The sequence below is a fragment of the Ambystoma mexicanum genome, chromosome 7p, assembly GCF_040938575.1.
Source record: "Ambystoma mexicanum isolate Mex_15411 chromosome 7p, UKY_AmexF1_1, whole genome shotgun sequence".
Taxonomy (NCBI): Eukaryota; Metazoa; Chordata; class Amphibia; order Caudata; family Ambystomatidae; genus Ambystoma; species Ambystoma mexicanum.
This window is the reverse complement of record NC_090939.1, coordinates 612023880-612048190: the sequence shown is the minus strand read 5'-3', so window position 1 is coordinate 612048190 and position 24311 is coordinate 612023880. Positions and strand designations below refer to the sequence as shown.

The 24311-nt window shown below is 44.3% G+C and overlaps 1 protein-coding gene across 5 annotated transcripts in view; it reads right to left on the bottom strand.

Moving 5' to 3' along the window:
* The window catches only part of LOC138526199 (cohesin subunit SA-2-like), a 2217157-nt gene that overhangs the window by 1082561 nt on the left and 1110285 nt on the right, over positions 1–24311 (bottom strand). For all 5 annotated transcript variants that reach the window (XR_011283519.1, XR_011283520.1, XR_011283521.1 and 2 more), the window contains one exon: positions 20489–20592. Coding sequence is in view for 2 of the 5 variants with exons in the window: in XM_069636632.1 (XP_069492733.1) it covers positions 20489–20592 (104 nt within the window). In the remaining 3 variants the exon portion in view is untranslated. The remainder of the gene's footprint in view (positions 1–20488; positions 20593–24311) is intronic.

Below are 24311 nucleotides of genomic sequence, written 5' to 3'. Positions count from 1 at the left end.
CATCGGTCCTTTGTTCCTCGTACGCCGCCATCTTTCTCCCTTTGTTGCCGTCGGGCTCCTTCAGTTATCCCAGCTGTTCTGTTGCTTCCAGCTTCGTGGGTCCAGTGGAAGCACAATCTCGATGTGCTCTGCATGTTCCCCTGCGAGGATATTCGTTACTGGTGCAGTTTTGACGTTTATTAAATTGCTTGTGCAAGGATATATGTCAGATCCACGGGAGCCTCTCAGAGAAGCGTCCTATCCCATGGCTGTTAAGCCACGCCCCTTCAATGGAATGCTTCTTTTCTGAAGGGTGGTAACAAATGCCATGTAATAGGCAAGAGAACTACTAAGGATTGATGCCCCATAGCATGTGATTAAATGAAAACATTTAAAAACATAATGGATCCATGGCCATCAATTGATGCTTAGCAATGTGTACTTATGCTAAAAATCTCTGGGAGACAACCCGTGGAGGTTGGATTACCCACGGTAACAATAAAAGACTGTGGCTGAATTGGTTATAGATTGGAACTTTGTTACCAATTTAGATTATTTCAACGTGTGGTCTAAAACACACACAAACAGATAGTACAGCCTCAAAAAATTACTGTCAAACCTAAAACTACTTAACTTTATTTGTGTCAGTATTTTTATTGGTATTTCAGTTAGTATATAACAAATATGGAAAGCAGCAACAATAGAATGCCATTGGTTATGTGGCACATAAACCAATGTCCACTGTTCACTCGCAACCCAAGCTCAGGAGGGATTGGTTCATCAGCAAAATCTATCGGACTGCAGTAACAGCGTCAGGGGCTCGACCTTATCAGGAAAGGAAGAGGACCCCCTCCCAACCTGAGGTAGGCAGCCTACCTGAATGTATGTCAGAGCCACTCCTACCCCAAAGGCAGGGTGAGAGAGTTGGAGGGTAGTCCATGAACCCCTGAGCATTGCTGGTAAACTGAAGATGAGGGTTTCACTCTGTCACGCTATGCCGTTTAGCCTCTTGTCTGGCCAAAGTTCCTTATTATTTACAGAATTGCCATCTACCGAGAACAATTCATCAATGGCGGATCACACCACGCAAAGAGACAATTACTGAATGCAACGGTCGCCCAGACTACGGGCGGATGCACCAACTTTCAGGGGCTGCAAGGAAGAGTTGTGCATGATGAACACCAATGAGACTGAGACAGTGCCGCATAAGCCCCATGAACACCCCGCAAACTAAAAGGGGACTCGGCAATGTGGGGTTTTTAACATTTTTGGCCAGTATAAGCTAGCCCCTGGGGAAAGCATAGAACCAGATTGGCCCAAGCAATCAGGTGTTAGGAGGTACATATGAGAAGGAGGAGGAGAAATAGGAAAGATCGGGTATAAAAAAAACACATTCACAAGCAATGATGGACAGTGTTTGGGTGAGGTCAGGAGGAGATGTGTTGGACTGAGAGACAAGTCAGAGGACGGGAGCTGCGGCGCAGTGCTGAAGACTTGCTTCATATTGTGGAGAAGAAGAGTGCAGGTGAGAGTTGAGAGTGGGTGTCAGAGCAAATGTGAAGTAGAAAGATAGAAGGTGTGGGAGATGGGCGAGAGTGAGAGTACTAGATGAAGATAGAAATTGAAGGTGAGAAAGGTACTGACAGAGAGTGTGAGTGCAAGTGAGAGTGAAAGGGATAGCGCAAGAGTGAGAACAGGTGTAGAGGGTGAAGGTTGGAGAATAGGAGGAAGTACAAGAGGGAGCGAAAGGGGGAGGGTGAGAAAGATCAGTGGAACAGATGTGAAGAAAGACAGGAGGGAGTAGTAATTGGAAAGAGAGAAAGGAGGCGAGCGAGAAAGATTGCTGGGACAGAGAGATAAAGAGGGACAGGTGGGAGCAGTAGGTGACAGAGTAAAGAGAGTGACACTCTTCGACATTCTAGAGAGAGAGAGAGAGTGACAGAAACAGAGATGGAGGTGGTGGTGCAGAAGAACCAAAGCGAGAGGCGGGGTATGAGCATAGAAAAACGAGAGAGAGAAAAGGAGGTGAAAGAGTAGGGCGAATATAGAGATAGTAAAGTATGAGCGAGAGAGTGAAATGGTACACTGTGAATATCATAGCATCATACCCTGTGGCATCTTTAGAGAACGGTTTTCCTTAGACATTCCCGGAGTTCACCAGATAGTTAAGGCTACGGCCTTTAGGCCCTCATATACTGTCTGTGATCAGATTAGACAGTAGGCGTTAACTATCTCTAGTCTTGCCTTCTGACAGGATGAGTACCTGGGATGGCGGGAGCCCACAGGAGGATGAGATGTAGAACAGGGACTCCCCTTAGGCTGTTCTTCCTGCTGTCCATCCTCAGAAAAATGGTGGAACATTCTAATAAAAATTAGGAACTATATGAGCGAATCCTTGATTTATTGAAGCCATCTGGGACACTGAAGGAGATGACCCACAGTAAATAAGAACACAGAACGTGTCCATCAAGAAAACCATACTCAAAACTTTGCAGAAACCGTTTGTTTGACGAAGTGATGGGGATATCCTTTAACCACTGGAATCATCAAGTTCACAATTATGTTTCGAGAAAAGATACCACTAAGTTTGTACATACTCAGCCGAGGGAAGAAATCATTGTAAATTTCCCACTCTCAATGTATAAAGGGTTTCAAATATTTAAATAAACATATTTTCTTTTTGGGTCACATGCAAGTAAATCATGCAATTTGTCTATCTGTTTTAGATAGGAAGAACATCACCACTTTCCATTGTAAGATCCACATAAGTAAGGAAAGCTTAGTCTTTATGTGTGGACAAATGAGTGATTAACACCCAACTATACATTCAAAGTAGTTCCCCTTTTTTGTGTGATGGTTAATTGATCACGGTAGGGGTGTACTTAGTACTTGATAGGGCCCTCTTGATGAGTTTTCATTATTTCTCTTCGACACCCAATACTCCAATACAAAATACAAATGCCCCTTGTCACGGTTATGATCAGAGTTTGAGAGGATTCTTGTGTGTTCCAGTTAGCTCATCGTAGGACAAAGTGCCCACTCCCTTGCTCAAGGTCCCTTTTACCGGGTGAATTACCTCTCTGATTAGATAAACTTGTTTAGGACGTCCTTCCCATCTTGTTATATTCAGATTCCAAAAAGACTGCCCCTGCACTGTTGCAGCAAGTGTGCCATATTCTTTAGGGCTACACGAAAGACATCTAGTGAGAAGCTCTGCAGGAAGAACTCATTCTACCCATTAGCTCTTTTGTGTTCCTCTGCAAACTTTCTGGGTTTTAAGGAAGCAAACTAAGTTCTTAGCCATCATTTGTGAATGTACAATCCCCATTCCCCATTACCCCAACCGTGTTAAAAAAACTGTACATTCCCAAGATGGCCGCCGACTAGGAAGGACGAACAGGGCCACGTTCCGCCCTGGACTCAAGCCTGTACTGAAGCAGCCTGCGTTCTGGTGTCTATGGTAGGGGAGACAGTAAAGCCTGCCTTCATCCTCGCAGAGCTGTAGGGGGAGATGCAGTGCACTGTCCTCCTGCACAATATGATGGGGAGCAGCATAGCAGCTACAGGGAGTCTGATGCTGTGGGGGGGCAAGGACACTTTTAAAGCGGGCTAAGAGAGCACAACATGAATGGTGTGCTGGGAAGCGTAGAAAACAATGACCTCCTACAGTGACACTTGGAGACTGTGATATCACTGAAGAGCGAGCCCCTTTGCTATCAGGCAAAGGCAAAGGCAGACTCGTACCTGGAAGGGCACACAACTGAGAAGTCAGGCGTTGAAGCCCCCCCCATGGCAAGAGGTTCTGTGCAGAGCTGGGCAGCAGGAGCATAAAACTCTGGGCAAGAGGGCAGTGATAAAGAGTGGGCCCAGCTCCCCTGTGGAATGAGTAGTGCAACAGGTGGGTCTTAATCTATAAAGCCCCAGGAGTGGATAGCCGAGACCTATGGCCATACAAAACAGACAGGAGCGGGAAGACCAGGAGGGCGATAGACGACAGGGTAGAAGGACACTGCGGCAGCCAGGTGCAGCATATGCAGGCCCACTCCTGAAACAGGAGAAGGGTGTGAGAGCTTGCAACTACCAGATGCCTAAGGCATAAGGGAAGGACACACCGGCATGTCCAAAGCTGCATCCCCGCCACCAGAAGGGCAGTTGGAGTGCTGCAGGAGGACTATTGTAGGGGCTCAGAGGAGGGAAAGATGGCCACAAACTCGAACTCTAACTCCAGGTAAAGGATCTGGAAAAATTAATCGAGACGGTCTGACATTCGTATAAGAGGATTAAGCGAGGCTGTCCAGGATGCAGACCAGCGAGGTACGAACCAACAGTGCTTTGGGGGATCTACTATTGTACACTTCTCCGATGGTAGTGGGGATTGATAGAATTCACAGGGTGAGCCCTAAGAGGGGAGAACCAGGTGCAAGGCCTAGAGATGTCCTGGTCGCTATGTCCTCATGTGGACAGATGGAGAATGTGCTGAGAGCGGCCCGGGTGCAGGACAGAATCACCATAACCAGCATTCAGCTATTCCAGGACTTGGCCGTGACAGCCCTCCAGAAACACAGAGCTATAGTGCCGGTGGTAAGAGCGTTAACTGTGAAACAGATCAAATACAAATTGACCTTTCCTTTTGGCTTGCTCTTCACAATAGAGGGGAAACAGCACTGAATAACAACAAGTGAAGAAGGGCAAGTCCTGCTACACCTGGAAGAAGAGGTGGACGGCATGCAGAGGCAGGCCAGGCACCCCCTGACCTCCGCCCGCAAGAGACCAGACACTGGGAATGTTCAGGGTGCCTGGGAGGTCTGGTGGCAGGGGGGACAACCGAAAGGACCAGTGGCGCCAGCCAAAGAAGCAACACGCTGAAGTGGGTAAGAACTGCATACTAGAATAAAAAAGATTACGGGAGAGTCGGGGGAAGGTGGCAGACAATGGAAAGTGTGTATTGCTGCTTTCAGGGGAATATCAACAGCATTGATCGTCGGGTTGGAAGGGCTTATGCGACATGGGCCTTTAAGAAGTAAAGGTCAGTGTTGGTCCAGGGCGAGTGAGGAAAGTTCGGGGTCTGCTTTGGAATCCGCTAGGAGGTGTTAGGAATCCTCCCATGATTTAGCCTCAGGTACTTTTGGACCAGAACTACAGGGTTGGTCCCCGAGGGTGTCATGTCATAGTCTCTCTGGCCCGAGCTTGTGAGGGTATGTTCAGGGGGGATAGGAGGGGAGGTGCGGGGAGGGATGGAGTTGCGGATGAGAGGAAGGGGGTGGAGGGACTGTTGGGTTTGAAGTTTATGGGGGTAAAGGGGTGGGAACAGGTGGGGGAGGTGGGAGGGCAGTGACAGTAGCGGAAGATGTATAATGGTGGAGGGAAGCATCACAGTAATCTGTTGGATAGAAAAGGGCGGTGGTGATGGAAACATTCAAGGTGCTGATGCATAATGTCAGGGGAATGAATACCCCTATCAAACGCAGGAAGCTTGAGGAGCAGGTTAGGAGGGAGAAGGCAGATATTATATTGTTTAAAGAAACACATACATGGAAGAAGGATAAAATCAATGTCCGGTTTAAGCAGTTCCTTCTTTGATCACCTTTAAAGACTCCCTCAATGTACACATTTCACACTCCAAGACAGACTCAGATGGAAGGTACTTATTTCTTTGGGCACAGATTGAACAACAATATATCACACTGGCAACGGTGTACGTGCCCAATAGAGGACAAGATGGATTCTTGCGCAATCTAGCAGCAGATTTTAACTTAGCCTGGGTCCCTAAAGTTGACAGGAGCTCAGGGGCACAATGGGGAATACCCAGTCCCTCCTGTTCCCTGCTGAAAAGCTTTGATAGCATAACCCTGTGAGGTGTATGGCGGACAAAGAAGGGGGAGGAGAGGGGAAACACATGCTTTTTTCCCATGTTCTCCAGTCACTTTCCAGGATAGACTATGTGTGGTTAACGGCCAGGCTGATGGGAGAGGTGGGGTGTGGATCGATCTCGCTCTCAGACCATGCCCCCATATCTGTGGAATTTTGCATGTATAGGAAGTGGAGGGGCTTATGGGGGTGGAAGTTCCCAGGAGAGTTGTTGAAGGATAGAGTGATCACGGAAGCAATAGATAACATTGATTTGTATTTTGATACCAATGACACCTGCAAAATTAGTTCGGAAGGGATATGGGGCGCGTATTGCGGTGAAAACTGATTGCTCTCAGGGTGAAGAGGGAGAAACAATGGGGAGAAATGGAAAAAGATCTGGAGCCATAATTGGGGGAAGTGATGTAGGCCTTAGCGAACAAGCGAACGAGGACCCTACAAAAATACATTAAAGTATGTCCAAGGTCAACTCACCTGCTAAGAACCTGAAGAGCCAAAATGTCCCTACTACGTGCTGCTAGGAAGAGTTATAATGTTAGTTGCAATAAAGCAAACCGTCTGCTAGCACGTCAGTTAAAACATCCAATGCCGCCCAAACCATTCTCCATATTGCCAAGAACGATGGATCGATAGCGACAGACACTGCATCCATTACGTTCACAGATTTATATGAATCCTAATACACCCCTACAGCCCTGAACTTAGTGTGGTTGCGGCATACTTTGAGTCGATGCCCTTACCGAAACTGACACCCTTGGAAAGTTAGACACTGGAAGCCGATATAATAGAGGTAGAAGTAGAGGTAGCAATTAAGTCCCTCCGGTTGAACAAAGCGCCAGGCGCAGACAGCTTTCTAGAGCTGTTTTATAAGAAATTCAGAACAAATCTAGTCCCCGGGCACGCCAAACTATTCAACTCTATAGCAGCCAAGGGAGTGGTCACACAGTCCATGCCAGAAGCCAAAGTGGTGCTATTCAGGAAGCCCAATAAAGACCCAAAGAACTGTGGGTCCTACAGACCCATTGCACAAATGAATATTGATGCAAAAATGTACACATGTAATTTGGCTACATTATTGTCACTGTTGCTCCCAAGGCCGATTGATCCCAATCAATCTGGGTTAATCACCGGACGACAAACCTTTGACAACACCAGGCGGATATGCCATCTGATCGAAAAAGCTTAGATAAAACCGATGCCGTCCACATATGACCTTGTCAAATGGCCATTCCTTTTCTATACTGTAGAGCACAAAGGAGTTGGAAACACATTTTTACAGATGGTGAGAGCTAACTACAGAAACCCCACAATACGGCTGTTGATCAATGCCCACCTCTCCAGGAGCATTTGTATTCTTCGCAGAACGAGGCAGGGATGTCCACTATCTCTGCTACAGTATACCCTTTATTTGGAGCCTCTGCTCATGAGGATCAGGCACAATCCAGGAATAAAAGATATTCCATTGGGGGCGGGGAGGTCACACACAAGGTTGTTGTGTTCGCTGATGACATCTCAGTAGCCCTAACGGATCCGGGAACCTCAATACCAGCCCTGTTAGCAGAGCTTTGATTAGTTGAACAAGTAGCAGAGCTTAAAATGAACATGCAAAAGTCTAGGTCCTGGACCTAGCATCATACTTCCTTTCAGTTTGGCAGATGGAGGTATAAGATACCTGAGGCTAAAACCATATCACACATGTATGACTGGAACTACCCGGGAGTCCTACGACAGATAAAGGCAGACCTGGGGAGGTCGAATCCTTTGTCAATATCGTGGCAGGGGCGTAGTGCAATGGTAAAAATGGTCACGCTCCAGAGAATACTGTATTACTTCCAGGCCCTGCCCATCCCAATCCTGAAGTCTTTCTTTGTCTCGTTGAATAAGATGGTATTAGCTTTCATATGGCAGAACAAGCGCTCCCAGAATGTGCTGCAAATGCTTATGGCCACCAGATGAAATGGGGGCCTAAGACTCCCAAACTTTGTCAAATACTATAAGGGGGCCCAATTGAGGGTGGTGAGGGAATGGTATTACAGAGATAGATCTAAACCTTGGGTAAAAATGGACAGGGCAGCAGTGGGAAAGCCCTTAGAGGAAATCCTGTGGATCTGCAGACAGGATAGACCCCCGAAAAACTGCGTGAATAGTCTTGCTAGTGTGTGACATCTGGGATCAGTTGTTGGAGCGGAATGCCCTCTCTTCGGACCCCTCTACCTTTACACCACTATTTGGGAATCCATAATTCTCTCCTGAAATGGTGTAGGGATCTTTTCTGCAATGGCAGAAGATGGGCTGTAGGAAAATCAGGTACAGGGGATGGAAATACTGTCTTTTGACACATTCAAACAACACATAGGGCTCACAGAGAGGAATAGAATGGGGCACTACCAATTGAGGCACTGGTAGTCAGATGCAACCCTTAAATGAGCTGCACATAAGGACGTGACGAGGTTTGAAAGGTTTATCACCACACATACATTATCCATGTTATATGGGATACTATTGGACTCCATGCCAACCCAACAGTGGCCATATAGAAAAGCACACTGGATACTGACATCCCCATAGAACATTGGGGAAATATATGGAGGAACATCCCTAAACTGACACGGTCAATACAACTTAGAGAGACCTGTTACAAGATTATGAAGCAGCGGCATTATACCCTGGCAACGCTAAATAACATTTACCGCACAGTTCCGCAGGAGTGCTGAAGAGAGTGCCTCGGGAAAGGGGACTGGGCGCACATTTGGTGGTAATGTTCGGCATTAGCGTCATTCTGGGCAGATATTACATCGAAATATAGGAAATGATTACATTTGACACAGCCATCAGTGTGCAAGAGTGGACGTGTGGATTGTTTGATCCCGGAATATGTTTGTCCACCAAGGCCCAGAAGAAGGCTTTTATGATGATGTCGATTTCGGCCTAGTTGGTTATAGCGAAGTGCTGAAAATAGAGACAACTACCAACAGGGGTAGACTGGCGCCAGAAAACATGGAAATTGTAGCGATGGAGTGGGTCACATATAGTTGCAAGGAGAAAAGACACGAAAGCAAGATTGGGGGATGGTCTTGACATATCTGCAAGGTGACTATAAGAAGCAATGGTGTCCACATAACGTGTGCATATTGGACATTATGTGAAGGTGCAAGGAAGAATGCTTTCGAGAAAGTGGAGGGGGAAACGACTTGGATGAGGCTGCTGTCACGGGGGAAGAGACCGGGAATGTTCGTTATTGTTTGTTAAACATACAAAATGCCAATAAAAATACATTTAAAAAAAGACTGTCCATGTAAGTGCTTTTGGACTTTCTATAAGACGTTGTAGGCAGAAAATCCCACTCCTCAAAGGTCTGATCTAGAGGAATATTTTGAGCTTATTGACATTCCTATGTTAAAACTGGAGGATAGCAGTGCTGTGGATGCTGCGATTGAAGCGGAGGAGGTAATAAGGGCGATAGGACAACATAATATGGGAAAATCTCCAGGGTTAGATGGCCTACCTGTTTAGTTCTACAAGTCATTCGGATCAGTTTTGGCTCCAATTTTGAGTGAATTGTTCAACATTTTTGTACAGAATGGGGATTTGTTTGCATCAATGCAAGAGGCTTTAATAACATTAATTCCAAAGCAAGACAGAGACCTTAAAAAGTGTGTACAGGCCAATTTCATAGCTTAATGTAGATGTGAAACTATTTACAAAGGTACTGGTGAACAGATAAGACAAATATATTGGGGACTTGATCCACGTCTCTCAGGTTGGATTTATAGGGGAAAGATTTGGATATGATAACATAAGAACAATCATCGATGTGATGGGTCTTCGCAAAGATGAACTCTCGGATACAATATTGATATTCATGAAAGCAGAGAAAGAGTTTGATAAAGTAAATTGGGAATTTCAGAAAAGTACAATGCAAAGGATGGGCTTTGGAGAAAAATGTATGCAGTTGTCTACATAATGCAGCGACGGCCAAAATATGGCTGTATAATGAATTGTCTGACTCGTTCAATCTTACAAGAGGCACATGGCAAGGATGCCCTCAATCACCCTTTTTGTTCAATATAGCTCTGGAATCGTTGGCAATCTATATTATAATCGAAGAAAGAATTAAAGGTCTTAGGTTTGGGGAAGTATAAGTCAAAATATTGTCTTATGCGGATGACATGGTGATTATTCTCTCTAACCCAGAAGAGGGTAGTGCGATCTTGAAAAATACATTCGAAAGGGTGGGTAAACATTCAGGACACAAAGTCAACTGGGATAAAACCAATGTTTTTCCACTATCACCAACATGTAGAAGGGGACATTTTGCAGAATGGAACTGTAAATGGTCGGAATCTCATGTGAAATACTTAGGGGTCTATTTAGTCAGAGACTTGAGAAAAATCGTACAATTCAATATAGATTTGTTGATTGTAACGTTGAAGAGAGATGTGAGGAAATGGGATTGATTTAACTTGAGTATCTGGGCAAAGGTTAACGCTATTAAAATGATTCTGTTACCAAAGGTACTTTTTGTTATACAGTCATTATCTTCTGAGATTACCGAAAAAACTGCTGAAAAGTGTTGATCGGATTTTTCAGGATTTTCTGTGGGGAGAGAAGAAAATACCAAAAATTCCAAAATACATACTTACGTAGCATTCAAGAGAGTAGTTTTGGTTACCCGGATCTAGACAAGTATCATAGAGGATTCATATTGAAAAAGGCGCCTCACTATACGAAACCTGACAACACACATGAACCAACGTGGTTATCAATTGAAAGGGATAGATTTTGTCCATTCACGTTGTGCAATATCTACTCCAGGGGTACAGTGCCAAACATAAGTGTAAAATTGCCCACTCCTAGTGTAACTAGGGAAGCGATTGCCTCGTGGTTGGCCGACATAGAAGGGAATTTATATGTGCATTATACGGCTTCCCTTTGGTGTAATCCTGGGCTTCAAATAGCAAAAAAGACATTAAATTGGCATAGCGGGATCTCAAAAGGAATCTTGGAGATAGGGGATGTGCTGCGTGATGGGCAAATGATACCGTTTGATGAATTACAACATGTATATGGTCTGAGAAACGGGGAGGTGGGTAGACTTAGAGATCTTGAATCTGTTTTAATGCAGAGATTGGACATGTTGTCGGAACCAATAGAGAAGGAACCAAAAGGGTGTGCAATATTTGCTTCGGGCCATGCAGGATTTCCACATATCTTTGAATAATGTCTATGGATGCTTTCATTGATGAGTCATGGGGAAAACTGAAAGAAACAAGGGAGGAGGATTTGGGTTGTGGAATTGCCAAGCAGTATGGTCAGTGGATTCACAAACTACTGGTAGTAGCGGTAAAGCAGATCCTGAAGTTATGGAAAACAAGAAAAAAACCACAGATAGAAAACTGGGTGAATGATGTACATATGTCACATTTTGAGAAAAACATGTCTACAAATCGGAAGAAGAAGAACATTATTTAGAACTCTGGACACCGTTTAACAGCTCATATGGTACATGACAAGTGACTATGTTGCATATGATTTTATTTAATGTAAGGTATTCTGAGTAACTGAGTCATTTATCTACATCGTATCCACGTGTGTTTATGTGAGTGATGTGGTGTTTTCTTTTTTTCCCTTTATCTCATGTTGTTCTGTGTTTTGTGTTAAGCTTTTAATTGGGATGAACATGTTTTGAATAAGATTAATTTATGTAATGCTCCGAATGCTATGTATTTGAAATCTTTAAGATTCCTTAAATGTTCTTATGATCTATGTTTGATGCTGGGGATAACTGCAATCCCAAAGTTGTATTATTGGTTGTATTCACCGTTGGAATTGATTAACTGTTTAAATTAAAATATAAATGAAGTGTTTATAAATGTTTTGTTAAAAAATTGTCCATATTTCATAAACACTCTGACTCTCCTATTTCCACAATACCAAAGAGATATATGCCCAAGCTATGACCCTAATCAAATGTACCCCTTTTGAGTTTTCAGATCACTTACGAACCACCACTTAAGCTTTAGTTTTTTCTCAGGTCAAACAACTACAGAGTCCTCTTTCTTGGTCTCCAAATATGGGATTTCCACTTACGACTAATTATGCAAAATGCATTAAACAAACTAATCTCAGGCATTAGAAGTTTGGGGCCATATATTTTACCCACCCCCCTGTAAATACACTGACTCTCCATAAAATCTGAATCACTATTCAAGTGCCTTTGCACCATATGCAAGGCTCTTCACATATTAAATCCATACTCCCTCATTCAAAACCAACACACCGGTTCCTCCACCACTGCCCTTTTGATCATACCAAAACCTACGCTCACAACCTCTGGGGTCCAATCAAGTAAGAGATGCTGCCACAATAAAGCAACTCCAAAGTGTATGCCCTTCAGGAAACTACTGAGGACCCATCACTTCTTTGCGGCTCTACTCTTTCCTTTAATCAATTAGGCTCCCCCTCATCTGACTACATCACACCCACTACACCAGTCTTCCTCCCCTTTTGCGAGAACCTCTTTCTCCCACTAATTGAACCACTTTTACTACCCTATCCCTAACTCAGTGTCACCACATCTTTCATCAGCAAGTGGTCCTGCTTCTTCCACCGACTTGAACATACAAAGGTACAATCCACCACTAAAGAGAGGCCAATCACAAAACATCCACAATAGCTGTGTGCACCTCCACAGTCATTATTACTTTTGATTTATTTGAGGGAACATTGTGATTTCTTTTTATTAGTTGGGGCACAATCCCATTAGGGCAGAATCCAATTTTTGGGGTTCCCTTTTCTAACACAGTGAGTCTCCTAAAAATGTTGACGGATTTCCCCTACTACCAATCAATGTTGGATGGGCTGCCCTCTGTGGTCTGGCATGACCTGCTTTTAAGAACATTGTTTTGTCCTAGGCCATTTCTACCACTCAAAGTATGTGGAGGAGGAGTGAACTCGTATCAGCTCTGTAATTTACCTTGGCTACACCATGTCTGTAGCCTTTCAAATAGTACCAGCTCTTTCCCTTCTAAAATTAAGGCCAGGGTGCTCTATCAAACGACTATTGAGAGTTTTAGACAAACTTGGCGCCCTACTGCTTTGGTCTTCTGAACCCATCAACAGCGGGCTTCTGAAAACTCTGCCTGACAATAAATCACAACTCTATTGAACATAATGGCTCGTTGGGGTAGAGAGCTGGAAACCAAAACAGAGCAGTGCAGTCACAGGCAAACAGCAAAGTCTTTTTGCAATCTTTGACACCTTGAAATCTAAGGACCAAACAGCTAAAACACAGCCCCCTCTCTCAGTGGAGGATCACTCTAATAGAGAGGGGGGGTCCTAAAATTTGGTTACCGCCATTAAAACTCTCTGAAAGCGGCCTAGGTGGCGAAACGAGTGCAAACAAGGGTGGGAATATAAACCCAGGGAAAAAAAGTGAGGGAATACATCACCACCACAATCCCCAAAATCTCTTGAGGAATTTATGGCAGCCGATGATCTAATCCATTTAAGTGAACACCTTCACTCTGAGGAAGAGGCAGAAGATCCACAACTAGGGATCTCGGACGGGGAAGACCCTGTTAAGGTCATCAACCTATCTAGACCATTGATAATCCCATCAAAGGGTGCTCACAGTCCTGAAGAAACTCACTTCCAGACTTTGGAGAGTCACTGTAAGAAACTAATTGCCAAACCAACTTGGGGCCCAGTAGTAAAGCGCTGGTCTCCTCCTCACCCGTCCCGAAGGGTTAACCAAGAAAATAGAGTTCGGTCCGTAAGACAGGCCCATTCAGGCCACAGATACGAGGCCGGGAGGGACCGCTCACCAACCCATGAACTAAAAGACGACAAAAAGCAGTTATATTCTACCTCTGACCACCAGCCTTCCAATCTGCCGAGACGCCAGCAGAGTAACCACCCAGTAAAAACAAGTTATCACCTGAGATTCCAGATTCCACTCTATGTCCGAAAATCAAAGAAAATTAATTTGAGCAAAAACAAAACGGAAGTTTAAGCTGGAACAACTTCTCGACAACAAGGAATACATCATTCTAAATCAATGTTCAGTGCTCAACTTATTCCAATGTATTCCAAACTTGCGTCTGATAAGAACAAACATGAAGGTCCAAAAGCCACAGCATACCTCCACATAACTTCATCTCTAGTGAAGACCATGATCGCTGACTCAGCGGGAAATTTACTGAGACTGGGAGGGATTTGATCTTCTAGAACTGGTCGACAGTGGCCCTTCCTCCTCTCTGGCAGAGTCTTATGGGGATGTTGGGCAAAGAACCTCCAAATGTCATTCAAATCCTGAGCACACCCACCACAAATCTACATCTCAGAAGATCGACGCAGGCATCATAAAAGACAAACGGACTAAAAGATCAGTCGATGCCCCTTTGGGGGAATTAATAACCAGCTGCCGTCCGAGCTTACGCTCTGTCCCCTCCAAACAGCATACGGGGAACGACAGCCTTCAGAGAAGATTAATTATAAGGACCCCTTGAAGATAGGCCGATTCCCGCAAGGCCCGTTGGACAAAATTCCGCGAACCATCCTACAAGTCCCTCAAGTCGATAAAAGCATGCCTCAAGAAAACTCAAAGCAGGCCCCACTTCTACAGCTTTGGGCCTGGCTTCCGAAGGTGCTAACTGCCAACCGGAAACAATAGCTGGTGTTGGTCTTGAACTTATAACTACATGACAAATTCCAGTGAAAGAGGTGCTGAGATTGGGGTCTTGGAACACACGGGGCTTCCATCATCTGACAAAGGAGGGTGGCATCAACCTGGGACTTTTTGACATACTCTGCATACAGGAATCCTGGATGAATGATAAACCAGTGATGGACGACTATGATATAGCCTTTGTCCCGGCAAAAAAAGGGGCACAGGGGTGCCCGTTCTCAGGTATAATCACAGCGATACGCTCGGGCAGTGGGCTGCACCTTCAAAAAACGTTGACCACAAACCTGTACCTACTTGTTATATTACTACGCTGGGATCAATTTACGAGTGAAAAGGACAAGATCTCATCTACCCCGTTGATCATTAAGAACACCTATTGGAACCCTCAAGTCATGGACCATAAGACCTTTCTATTTATGATCGAACAGGCCATTGATGAAGCCTACACAGAACACCAGGTTTCAAAGGTGATCATATGCAGAGACTTAAACGCTACATGTCGCCCTCTAGACGACAAGTCGGTGTGGAGGTCCCCCTTACTCCACAGTGAAGAAAGAGGAATAAAGTGGCTAGACCTCATGTCTTCAAGAGATCTTTTGAACGTAGGAGACCTATTTTCCCAGCTAGATCGGGCCCCAACGTGGGAAAGGGACAGCTCCCACGCAGACATAGACCACATCTTCTTAACAAATCACTAGTCTCCCAAGCTGTTTCATTTGAGGTCCTAAAGTCAACCACCAGCAACCACAATCTCCTAGCCTTCACGTGGAAATCTCGCTCTGAAATTGCAAATGACAAATCGAGTGTAATTCGCAAAGAAACCATCTCAAATCGTCCACTAGATCTATAACGGTCATAACAACTAATTACCTTGAGAGGACAGAGGCACTATACCCAAACGACGTTCCAGTAGCACCGGATTACCAGCCACTCCTGGTTCTGTACAAATCTATTGACAAAAAAGACAAACCATCTTTAAATTCCCGCAACCATGCCTACTGTAAGACTCTGGTAGGGAAAAGACGGGACCTCCGGAAAGTGAAGCAGTTGGCCCAAAAGCATCCTTCCCCAGTCAATCTTGAACAGATACGCATAGCAGAAAAATCCTACAAATCCTAGGCAAAGAACCATCACCTAAGTCTATACCAGCAGGATGCTGAAGAAATGCTGAGGAAAGTGAGCAGTCATAACCCTCGTGAGTTTTGGGCTCCAATAAATAACATTGGCGAGGAGACCTGGATGAAGTTTTTCAAAACACTATTCCAGCAGACCCCAACACCCAAGACCACAGAGAACAATGGACAGACTTGAGCGATAAAGAAGACATATTAGACGTCATTCGCAGACTTTAACCATCTAGAGCCCCGGGTCCAGATAGCATTACTAACAGTGATCTCAAACAGTATCCAGAGGAATGGGCGACTTTCATCAGTGTAATCTACAAAAGATGTTCGGAGTCAAAGTCTATTCCAACATCTTGGACCTCATCCATCGTGGGTCCTATCTTCAAAAAGGGATGTAAAGAGGAGCCAAGTAACTACTGCCCCACCGCGATATTAGCTACGGCATGGAGGCGATGCCTCAAACACCGGAAAAGCTATGGATCAGGCTTGAAGGCTATTTTTGGAGATCTGTGTTGGGTCTCCCTAAATCTACATCTATGGTGTTAATTAGACAGGAATTAAGCCTCCTCTCTCTCCAAGCGACCATCTAAAGAAACAGCATGATGCTCTATAGAAAAACACTGCTGCCCAACTGTCCGTGCATATTAAATATGATCAGAGCAGAAACAACGGGAAACAAGTGCAATATACTGAAAGCATGGGAGCAAGGCTGTAAAGCAAAATTGAACGAAATTCAAACACATGAGGCCGAGATGATACAAAATCCCTCGATTGGATAAAGACCCTGGTCTCCGCTGCAGAGTTCAAATCGACATCCCATCTTCCGCCACAGTCGTGGAAACTAAACTGTGTACAGAACTATCTGAAAAAGTTTCCAAACAAGTCGGTAAGGAACATCTTCATGAGAGCTCGTCTCAACCTTCTCGAAACCAATGAGATCTTGGCAGTCAGAGGCTTAGCTAACTCAAACAAATGCAGTTTTTGCCCAAAAGACGATCAGATCGAAACAATACAGCACCTACTTCTCAACTGCCCTGGAACTGAGATCATAAGATCAAAATACTTGTTGGCGCATTTGACCTCTTCCTACTCAAGAAGAACCGGTATGGTAGGAAAGATTAATTGGCAGTGATAAAACAACCTGGACAATTGCAACTGCGCAGCTACTGAGACAACTCCTTGGGACTGTCAATTAACAAGCAAAACTGAACTTGTCTCCTATGCAGAATGAATCACTATCTATCAAATTGCCTAGATCTCCGAAACATACAGCCACAGTCCATCTTATATATAGGCCGCCTGGCCCAACCTCTTCCTTTGTAGAAGACATCTCTTCTATCCTTGCATCTAGTTCAAAGCCTAGTTCTCAAATTATTATTTTGAGCGACCTTAACTTGGGCTACCTGGACAAGAATGACGCCAAAGCCACAGATTTAGCAAATGTTCCCATATTAAGGGTCGCACTCTCGACTGGGTCGCCGATATGAATTGTTCTCTCAACAAAATCTGTTTCCCCTTGTGCGTGGTCTGACCACCATATAATTTCATTCTCCATTAACACCAGCCTAACTGAAGACAAACATAGCCTCGCCCCTCCCACTTACACACAGAACAAAAAAGACATCACAGTTGAGAAACCTCTACCTCTCATCCTTCCTTTACTGAACTCGGCATCTGAGTCTTGCTCTGACCCCACAGTGTTAGTAGACACCTATAACCGTGTCATGCTAAAAGCCCTCAATACTATCGCCCTAATCAAATTGCGCAAACAAAAACCACGGCCCCACCTGAACTCTTAGTTCACACCGCAATTACGTGACCTGCACAAAGAAAAAAGAAAAGCCGATGCTCTCTGGAAAAGTGCGCCCTCCCCAGTAAACAAAAATAACCTCACGTCAGCCTCCCTTACCTACAAAGAAGCTATCCTCAATGCAAAAAAGGAAGTTTACAATAAAAGGATCACCCAAGCCCAATCCAACACCAAAGAACTATTTAAGATACTCAAGGAACTTAAGTCTCCAATTGCTCCTCTTGACACATGCACCCCGGACACGGACTGGTGCTCAAATATTCAAAAAGCATTGCTGGACAAAATTGCCATGCTCCAAGCTAAAATTAACGCAAAAAAACTACCTTCTAGACTCAACCAGCGCCACCCCGATCTACAAAATCCAGTCCCCCAAACACAACCTCAAACCATTCAGCTTCTCACCCCTTACCATCAAGGAAATAGAAAACATCATAACTACGCTCAAGCCATCCAACTGCCAAGGTTATGCCTGCTCTGCAGGCAGCCATCATCAAGGATGCCGCACCTGATCTCGCCCCATTTATTACCTCTTTCATAAATGCTTCCTTTGAATCAGGCATTGTGCCTGACAACCTTAAGGATGTGTGGGTCATAATTTTAATTAAAAAACCTAATCTTGACCCTAGCAATCCTGCCAATTATAGGCCCATCACCACGGTGCCATATTTGCTCAAAATCCTAGATCGCGCAGCCTATCTCCAAATCCAGAAGTATCTCGAGCTTAACAATCTACTAGGGCTCAGACAATCTGGCTTCCGCCCCAGGCATGGCACAGAGACAGCCTTATTAAATCTAAAAACTCAAATCAAGGACCTGAAAGACAAGGGCAAACTGGCGCTCCTGTTCCTCCTTGATCTTTCAGAAGCCTTTGATTTGGTCGACCACCAAATCCTCTGTCACCATCTCAAAATATCCGCCCACTTTTCTGATGCAGCAACATCCTGGATCAGCTCATTCCTTGCTAACAGAACCATGAGGGTTTTCTCTCCACTAGCTGCAGCTGATTCAGCCCACGTCCCGTGTGGAGTCCCACAAGGATCCTGCGTATCTCCCACACTATATAACGTGTTTACCAAACCACTCTTTGATATCCTCAACTATCTGGGTGTCTCATACACTAATTATGCGGATGACGCCCAGATACTCATCCCTATCACTGCTGATTAGGTAACCGACTCCAAATCTCTTAATTCAGTCTACACCGTCATCCAGGCCTGGATGGCTAATCATGGGCTTTGCCTTAAAGACGAAAAAACTTAATCATCCTTGGCTCACAAACAAGACTTATTAAACTTGATCCCAACTACAAGCCCTTCTTCATTGACGGGAATTATATCAAAGTTGCCAATGTCACCAACACTCTAGGAATATACCTAGACTCCACCCTGTCCCTTAATCGTCAAACCAATGCAGTTGTCTCTACATCATCTTACACCTGCAAACTGATTACAGCCTGCCGGCCCTTCTTGACTCAGGACAACTGCCTGATACTCGCTAGAACCCTCATCCTGTCAAAAATCAACTATTGCAACGCCCTCTACTTAGGGACCAGCCAAAGAAACCTCGACAAACTCCAGATCACGCAAAACAATGCCATAAGGGCAGCACTCAACATACCCAGACGGTATCACATCTCCAGTACCAGACGTAACATTCATTGGTTACCTATCTCGCACCGCATATCACTCAAATCACTGGTACTTACCCACAAGGCACAGAACAATGTAGCTCCTGCCTACCTAGCATCACGCTTCATGCAACACACAGCCACTAGACCTTTGAGATCCGCCCAGGCACACACACTCGACATCCCCAGCTTCAAGCTCCGATCTGCTGGAGGGTCGAGCTTCCATGTCCTTGCCGCCAAGCTTTGGAACTCCCCTTCCCAATGGCCTAAGGAACATTCTGCACTGCCACGCCTTTAAAACCAAAACTAAACTATGGTTACTTGAACAAAATGCATCAGTATCCGCCTCAACATCTGTCAGCTGCGAGCGCTATCTTGTGCTGCAGACTGCACTTTCCGTTACTCTGAACACGTCTGTACCTATATGTTCATAATTTAGTTAGGCTCGCTACCCTGTCGACCTTGCTGTAACATAATTTGACCCTGATGTAAATATATTTTGTAACTTTTAACTGCCTACTGCTTTTACCTTCTGCTGTAAATTGTAACCCGACTTGATGTAACTATAACATGTAACTGTATATTGTTTTTTCATCTTATGTAACTTCCTTGTAACTTCCCCCAAACATGCGCCCGCAAGCCCTTGGGCAAGGTGCGCAATACAAATAAATAAAATACAAATATAAATACAGAGAAAGTGCCTTCGTTTATCTTAATTCTACTTTCTATACTTCTGTTCTTCATGTTCTTTCTTGAACTTTGTCTGCAGATGGAAAGATGGCTGTGTATGGCAAAATATGGCTAATAGAGACATGTCGTCACTACCTCGTCAAGTCAGCTCACGTAAACTTCAAACATAATTAAATGCCTATGTTATATCATTGTCACTTTCAGCTTGTTCTTTCGATTCTTCAACCATAAAATCTGTATCAGTAACCTATGCCGAAACCCTTGATGAAAGTATTGGAACACTTTAAAGTCTAACAAGTTCATGGTGTCAATGTACTAATAGAGGATTACTCACTTTTTTAGCATCAAATATTCCAAGTAACATGTGACCGTCACTCCCAAGACAAACAAACCAAACATATTTAAAGAATCACAGACATGTGATGGAGCCCTTTGAACTGACACTGCTTCTGGATTATAGTATGGTTCTCAAATATTGTATGCACTATTTGAAGTGATATAATGGCTCTACAGTACAGATTTTCCCAGTGAGAATTTGCATACACATAGTTTTTCTTATACCTTTAATCTTGAGTGGAATCTTGTGAAAAAGATTACAAATAAGTTGTCTGGTCTGAAGGGTATCACAGCAAAGGCATGTCAAGTACTATGCTCAACATACAGAATATAAGGATCACAATCATGCAATGAAAATCACAAACTTTTCGTGCTGCTCCTCTCCCCACTGGAGGATGGCCTTGTACGGCTTGACGAACACTTGCTAAGATGACATCCACAAGGGCGCTCTCCTGGGCATCACTAAGCACTGCAAGCAAATATACATTGTTTATTTTAGTTTTTTTTCCAGAATACACAGAAAATATATTATAATATGCTCCTAGAGGCAACATCGGAAATAGACAAAACAAATTCATTGCTACTCTCCTGAAAGAAAAACATGTCCTTTGCCGGCATAACACTTTCTTGTGTTCCCAGCAGATACAGTTATCGGAGTGACAGCTCCAAATCTGTCTGCTGGCACACGGACCAAACCATATTGTAGAGAACATTTCACTGTGCAATTGTAAAAAGCACTAAAGCATTTCAAATGAAGTGATGACCGAATACTTCAGTTTAGATTAATTAGATATATTTCTTGATGATCTTGCCCCATTGTTCCTTTATGTTGTGGTAACCTATTTGCAGCACTTCTCCCTTATGCTAATCTGCCCTTAGTGCACCTATACCATCCAATATTTCACTTATTGCTTTGAGCTCTCTCCATCATACCTTTGTCAGGTTTTGCCTCTACTGCCAATCCCATTTGAAACATTATTATTATTTCACAAAATGACCACTAACTTTCCTTATCTCGGTTTCTCAGTTCATCTCTGTATTCACTTGTCACTACTGCAGCATCACTAAGCCACAGTCACTAACTGTAATCTTTGCCATTTAAACAGATATCACATCAAAACCTCTTTGGTAGCATAACCAAGAATGGTGGTATCCTCACCTTAGCACTGCATTTTCACTAACAAGATGAGACGAAAATATCAACAATGTATGTAAAATTGTAAAAGATCGGGCAAAAATGTGTTAAGAACAAATGATGCCTTCCTGGGTAATAGATAGCACAATGTTCACGGTAATTGTCTGGATGTCTAATACTGCATGAGAAATCTTACAAAAATACCTGTGTGGTCTGCTTTGTGTGAATATATTTGATAATCCACCAATCTATTGGAACTAACGTGATGATATAAAATTAGAAATAAAAGAAATTAAGATAAATCGCACTTAAAATCACTTTTTGTAGATATATGGCAAACATATTTATTGCTGCTTACTATTGTTTTGAGAGTTATTGAGCTGTTCAGAAGTAGTGTCAAATATTTTGTTGAAAGTGGTTTTGGACAAAGATGAATACACTCACTGGACTAATTGTTACTACTCCCCTTTTTCTTTCAGCTTTTCACTAGCTTACAGTTGGGAAATCTACTGATGACAGCATGGTTGCAGCTTTTGACAACTAAATAGTTTGGCATACTACAATAGAGCCAATGTTAAGTAATGAAGACAGGATTAGTAGTTCTACTACAGCTAATTCATACTGTTGTATGATTAGCAATCATATCCGTACTAACCAGTCCCTATACCGCTATCATGGACGATTTTATCCCACCAAAAATCAGCAGTTGGAGTTCACGGATATAGAAATAGTGCTTTAGCTGAACCAAACCTTAGGAAAGTGCTTGGTCATCTCTGTTCTTTCAGGCCCTCTGGTGCGTCAGTGACGGCCCCCACCCGTTGGGCCATCCGCCTGTCGGAGGCCAGTGTCTCTCACCCCCACCTGGGGTCGAGGGAGTGTGCCAGAGGCCATGAGTTTAGGGAGCACTTGGCGGGTGCTTCACCCGGCCCGCCACTGCTCAAGAGAGAGAGTGGTGTCGGTTGTCACCGCTAAGAATTATCAGTCAGGTAGGAAAGGGAAAGAGTGAGAACGGGACACCGTGCCCTGCGTGTGCCGGCATACGGCTAACACAAGGGCCGTGGGTGTCTGGATGGAAGGAAGGTAATATTCTCCTCTCCTGTCCCGGGGACGCTGAGAGGCTACAAGCTAACAGTAGCTCTGCAGAGGTGGGTTTGGCCGACTCTGGGGACACAGTGAATAAGGCCCAGTGGTACCCCGAGGGGGTTGGGTCACCCTTGTATTTGAAGGGTCCATCTTATCTTCTGGAGGCCAGATTAGGCCCATTTGGTATATTTAGGATTGATCTGGTTATTTCGGATATAACCACACTGGGGGACAGTGATTTAACCAGCCCTGAGCTTGGAACTTCATCTGCTCTGGGGGAAAATCTGAGAATTCCCGCTGGGATCTAGTCCGAGGGAGGCCTTGCCCAGCGTGGTACTGAGGGGTATTACGGCATGATATCCTGACTGGGTGACTGGTGTATTGTGGTGTAAGTGTTGTACGTCCCAGTGGTAGTCTGCAGCTATCTGTAGTGAGGGGGCGCTGGTCCGATCAAGATGAATATTTATTTACCAAATGTGAATGCGCACGTTCTCAGGTGACCCCACTGATATATTTGAATATTTATTTTCCAAATGTGAATGCACACGCTCTCAGGTGACCTCACTGATATATTGGAATATTTATTTACCAAATGTGAATGCGCATGCTCTCAGGTGACCCCATTGATATATATTTGAATATGTATTTACCAAATGTGAATGCGCACTCTCTCAGGTGACCCCATTGATATATATTGGAATATGTATTTACCAAATGTGAATGCTCACGTTCTCAGGCGACCTCACTGATATATATTTGAATATTTATTTACCAAATGTGATGGTGCTTAAGAACCGCAGGGAAGATAGAACAGGGGAACCAATACCCCTTGCCCACAGGAGGGGGGAAGTGCACTCTCTCCTTCAAAAAACAAACAGAGAGGGTGAAACCATTACTACAATCCCAAGCTCTCCCCAAAGAAGGTTAAGATAATCGGTCTGACCTAAGGAAAATAGGAGAAGACCAGAAGCTGCTTCAGGTGGAGAACATTCTAGCAGCAGACTGGGAGGGAGAGCTGTGGCCAGAACGTAGATGGCAAGAATGAGGGTAGACTAGTGAACACAAAGATGGCCACCCCACCTTTTACAGCTTCTCTCTCATTAAAACCACCCCCAAAGAAGTTGCAGGAAGGACGTTGCTGCAACCAATCCCAGAGGAGCCCTCCCAGGCAGTCGCAGTTACAGCTGCAGCTTATTGCTTTGGAGACCAACCCAAGGGTTGGGCCACAAGACCATAAAAGCAGTTGTAAACTGTGGGGAATCCTAAAGTATCCTCACAGGTGGCCAGGAGAGGGCAGACACTTTCTGATCCCAATCTTGGGGGTGGTGTACTGCAGGAAGATCACCTGGGTGGGGACAAGGCCCAGGGTAGTGAGGAGATTCCATAGGATGAGACATGGTACTCTTCCTCTGAGAGGGATACTCTTACTACCATTCCAGAAGAGGTTATGGCTTGTTGTCATTCTAATCGTTTTCAACCTACAGTTGAAGGCTAAGGTAATGAAGCCTAAGGCTGAAACATCTAAATCTATAACAGAAGAATTCTTTCTACATTGAAACCAGCCCTATTAAAATCTAACCACCTGTTTTTGCAGTCGTATAAATTGTTAAAAATCCACTTTCCTCTGATACAAGGGTGAAAGGTTATCCAAGGCTGGAAGGGTTGCGATACAGTTTTGGGGTAACTACTGGAAACAACAAGGTGTGCCTAAAGCTGGAGAAGGGAGCTGGGTGCTTGTAAGAAGATTGAGTTTATCATCTGTGAGGCTGAGACTGTGGAAGCTGAGAGAGGAGCAGTCTGGAAGCAAGGCAGATTATTTTCGGTGGCAGTAAAACAGACAGAAGAGGCAAAGAGGCTGCCCCTTCATTGTGGCATAGGAAGGACGAGTGCCTTGCCTACATTTGGAGTTTGAAGAGTCTTGTCTTAAATTGCCTAACAATCATTAAGTCTGAAGTTGCAGCAGAGCCGAT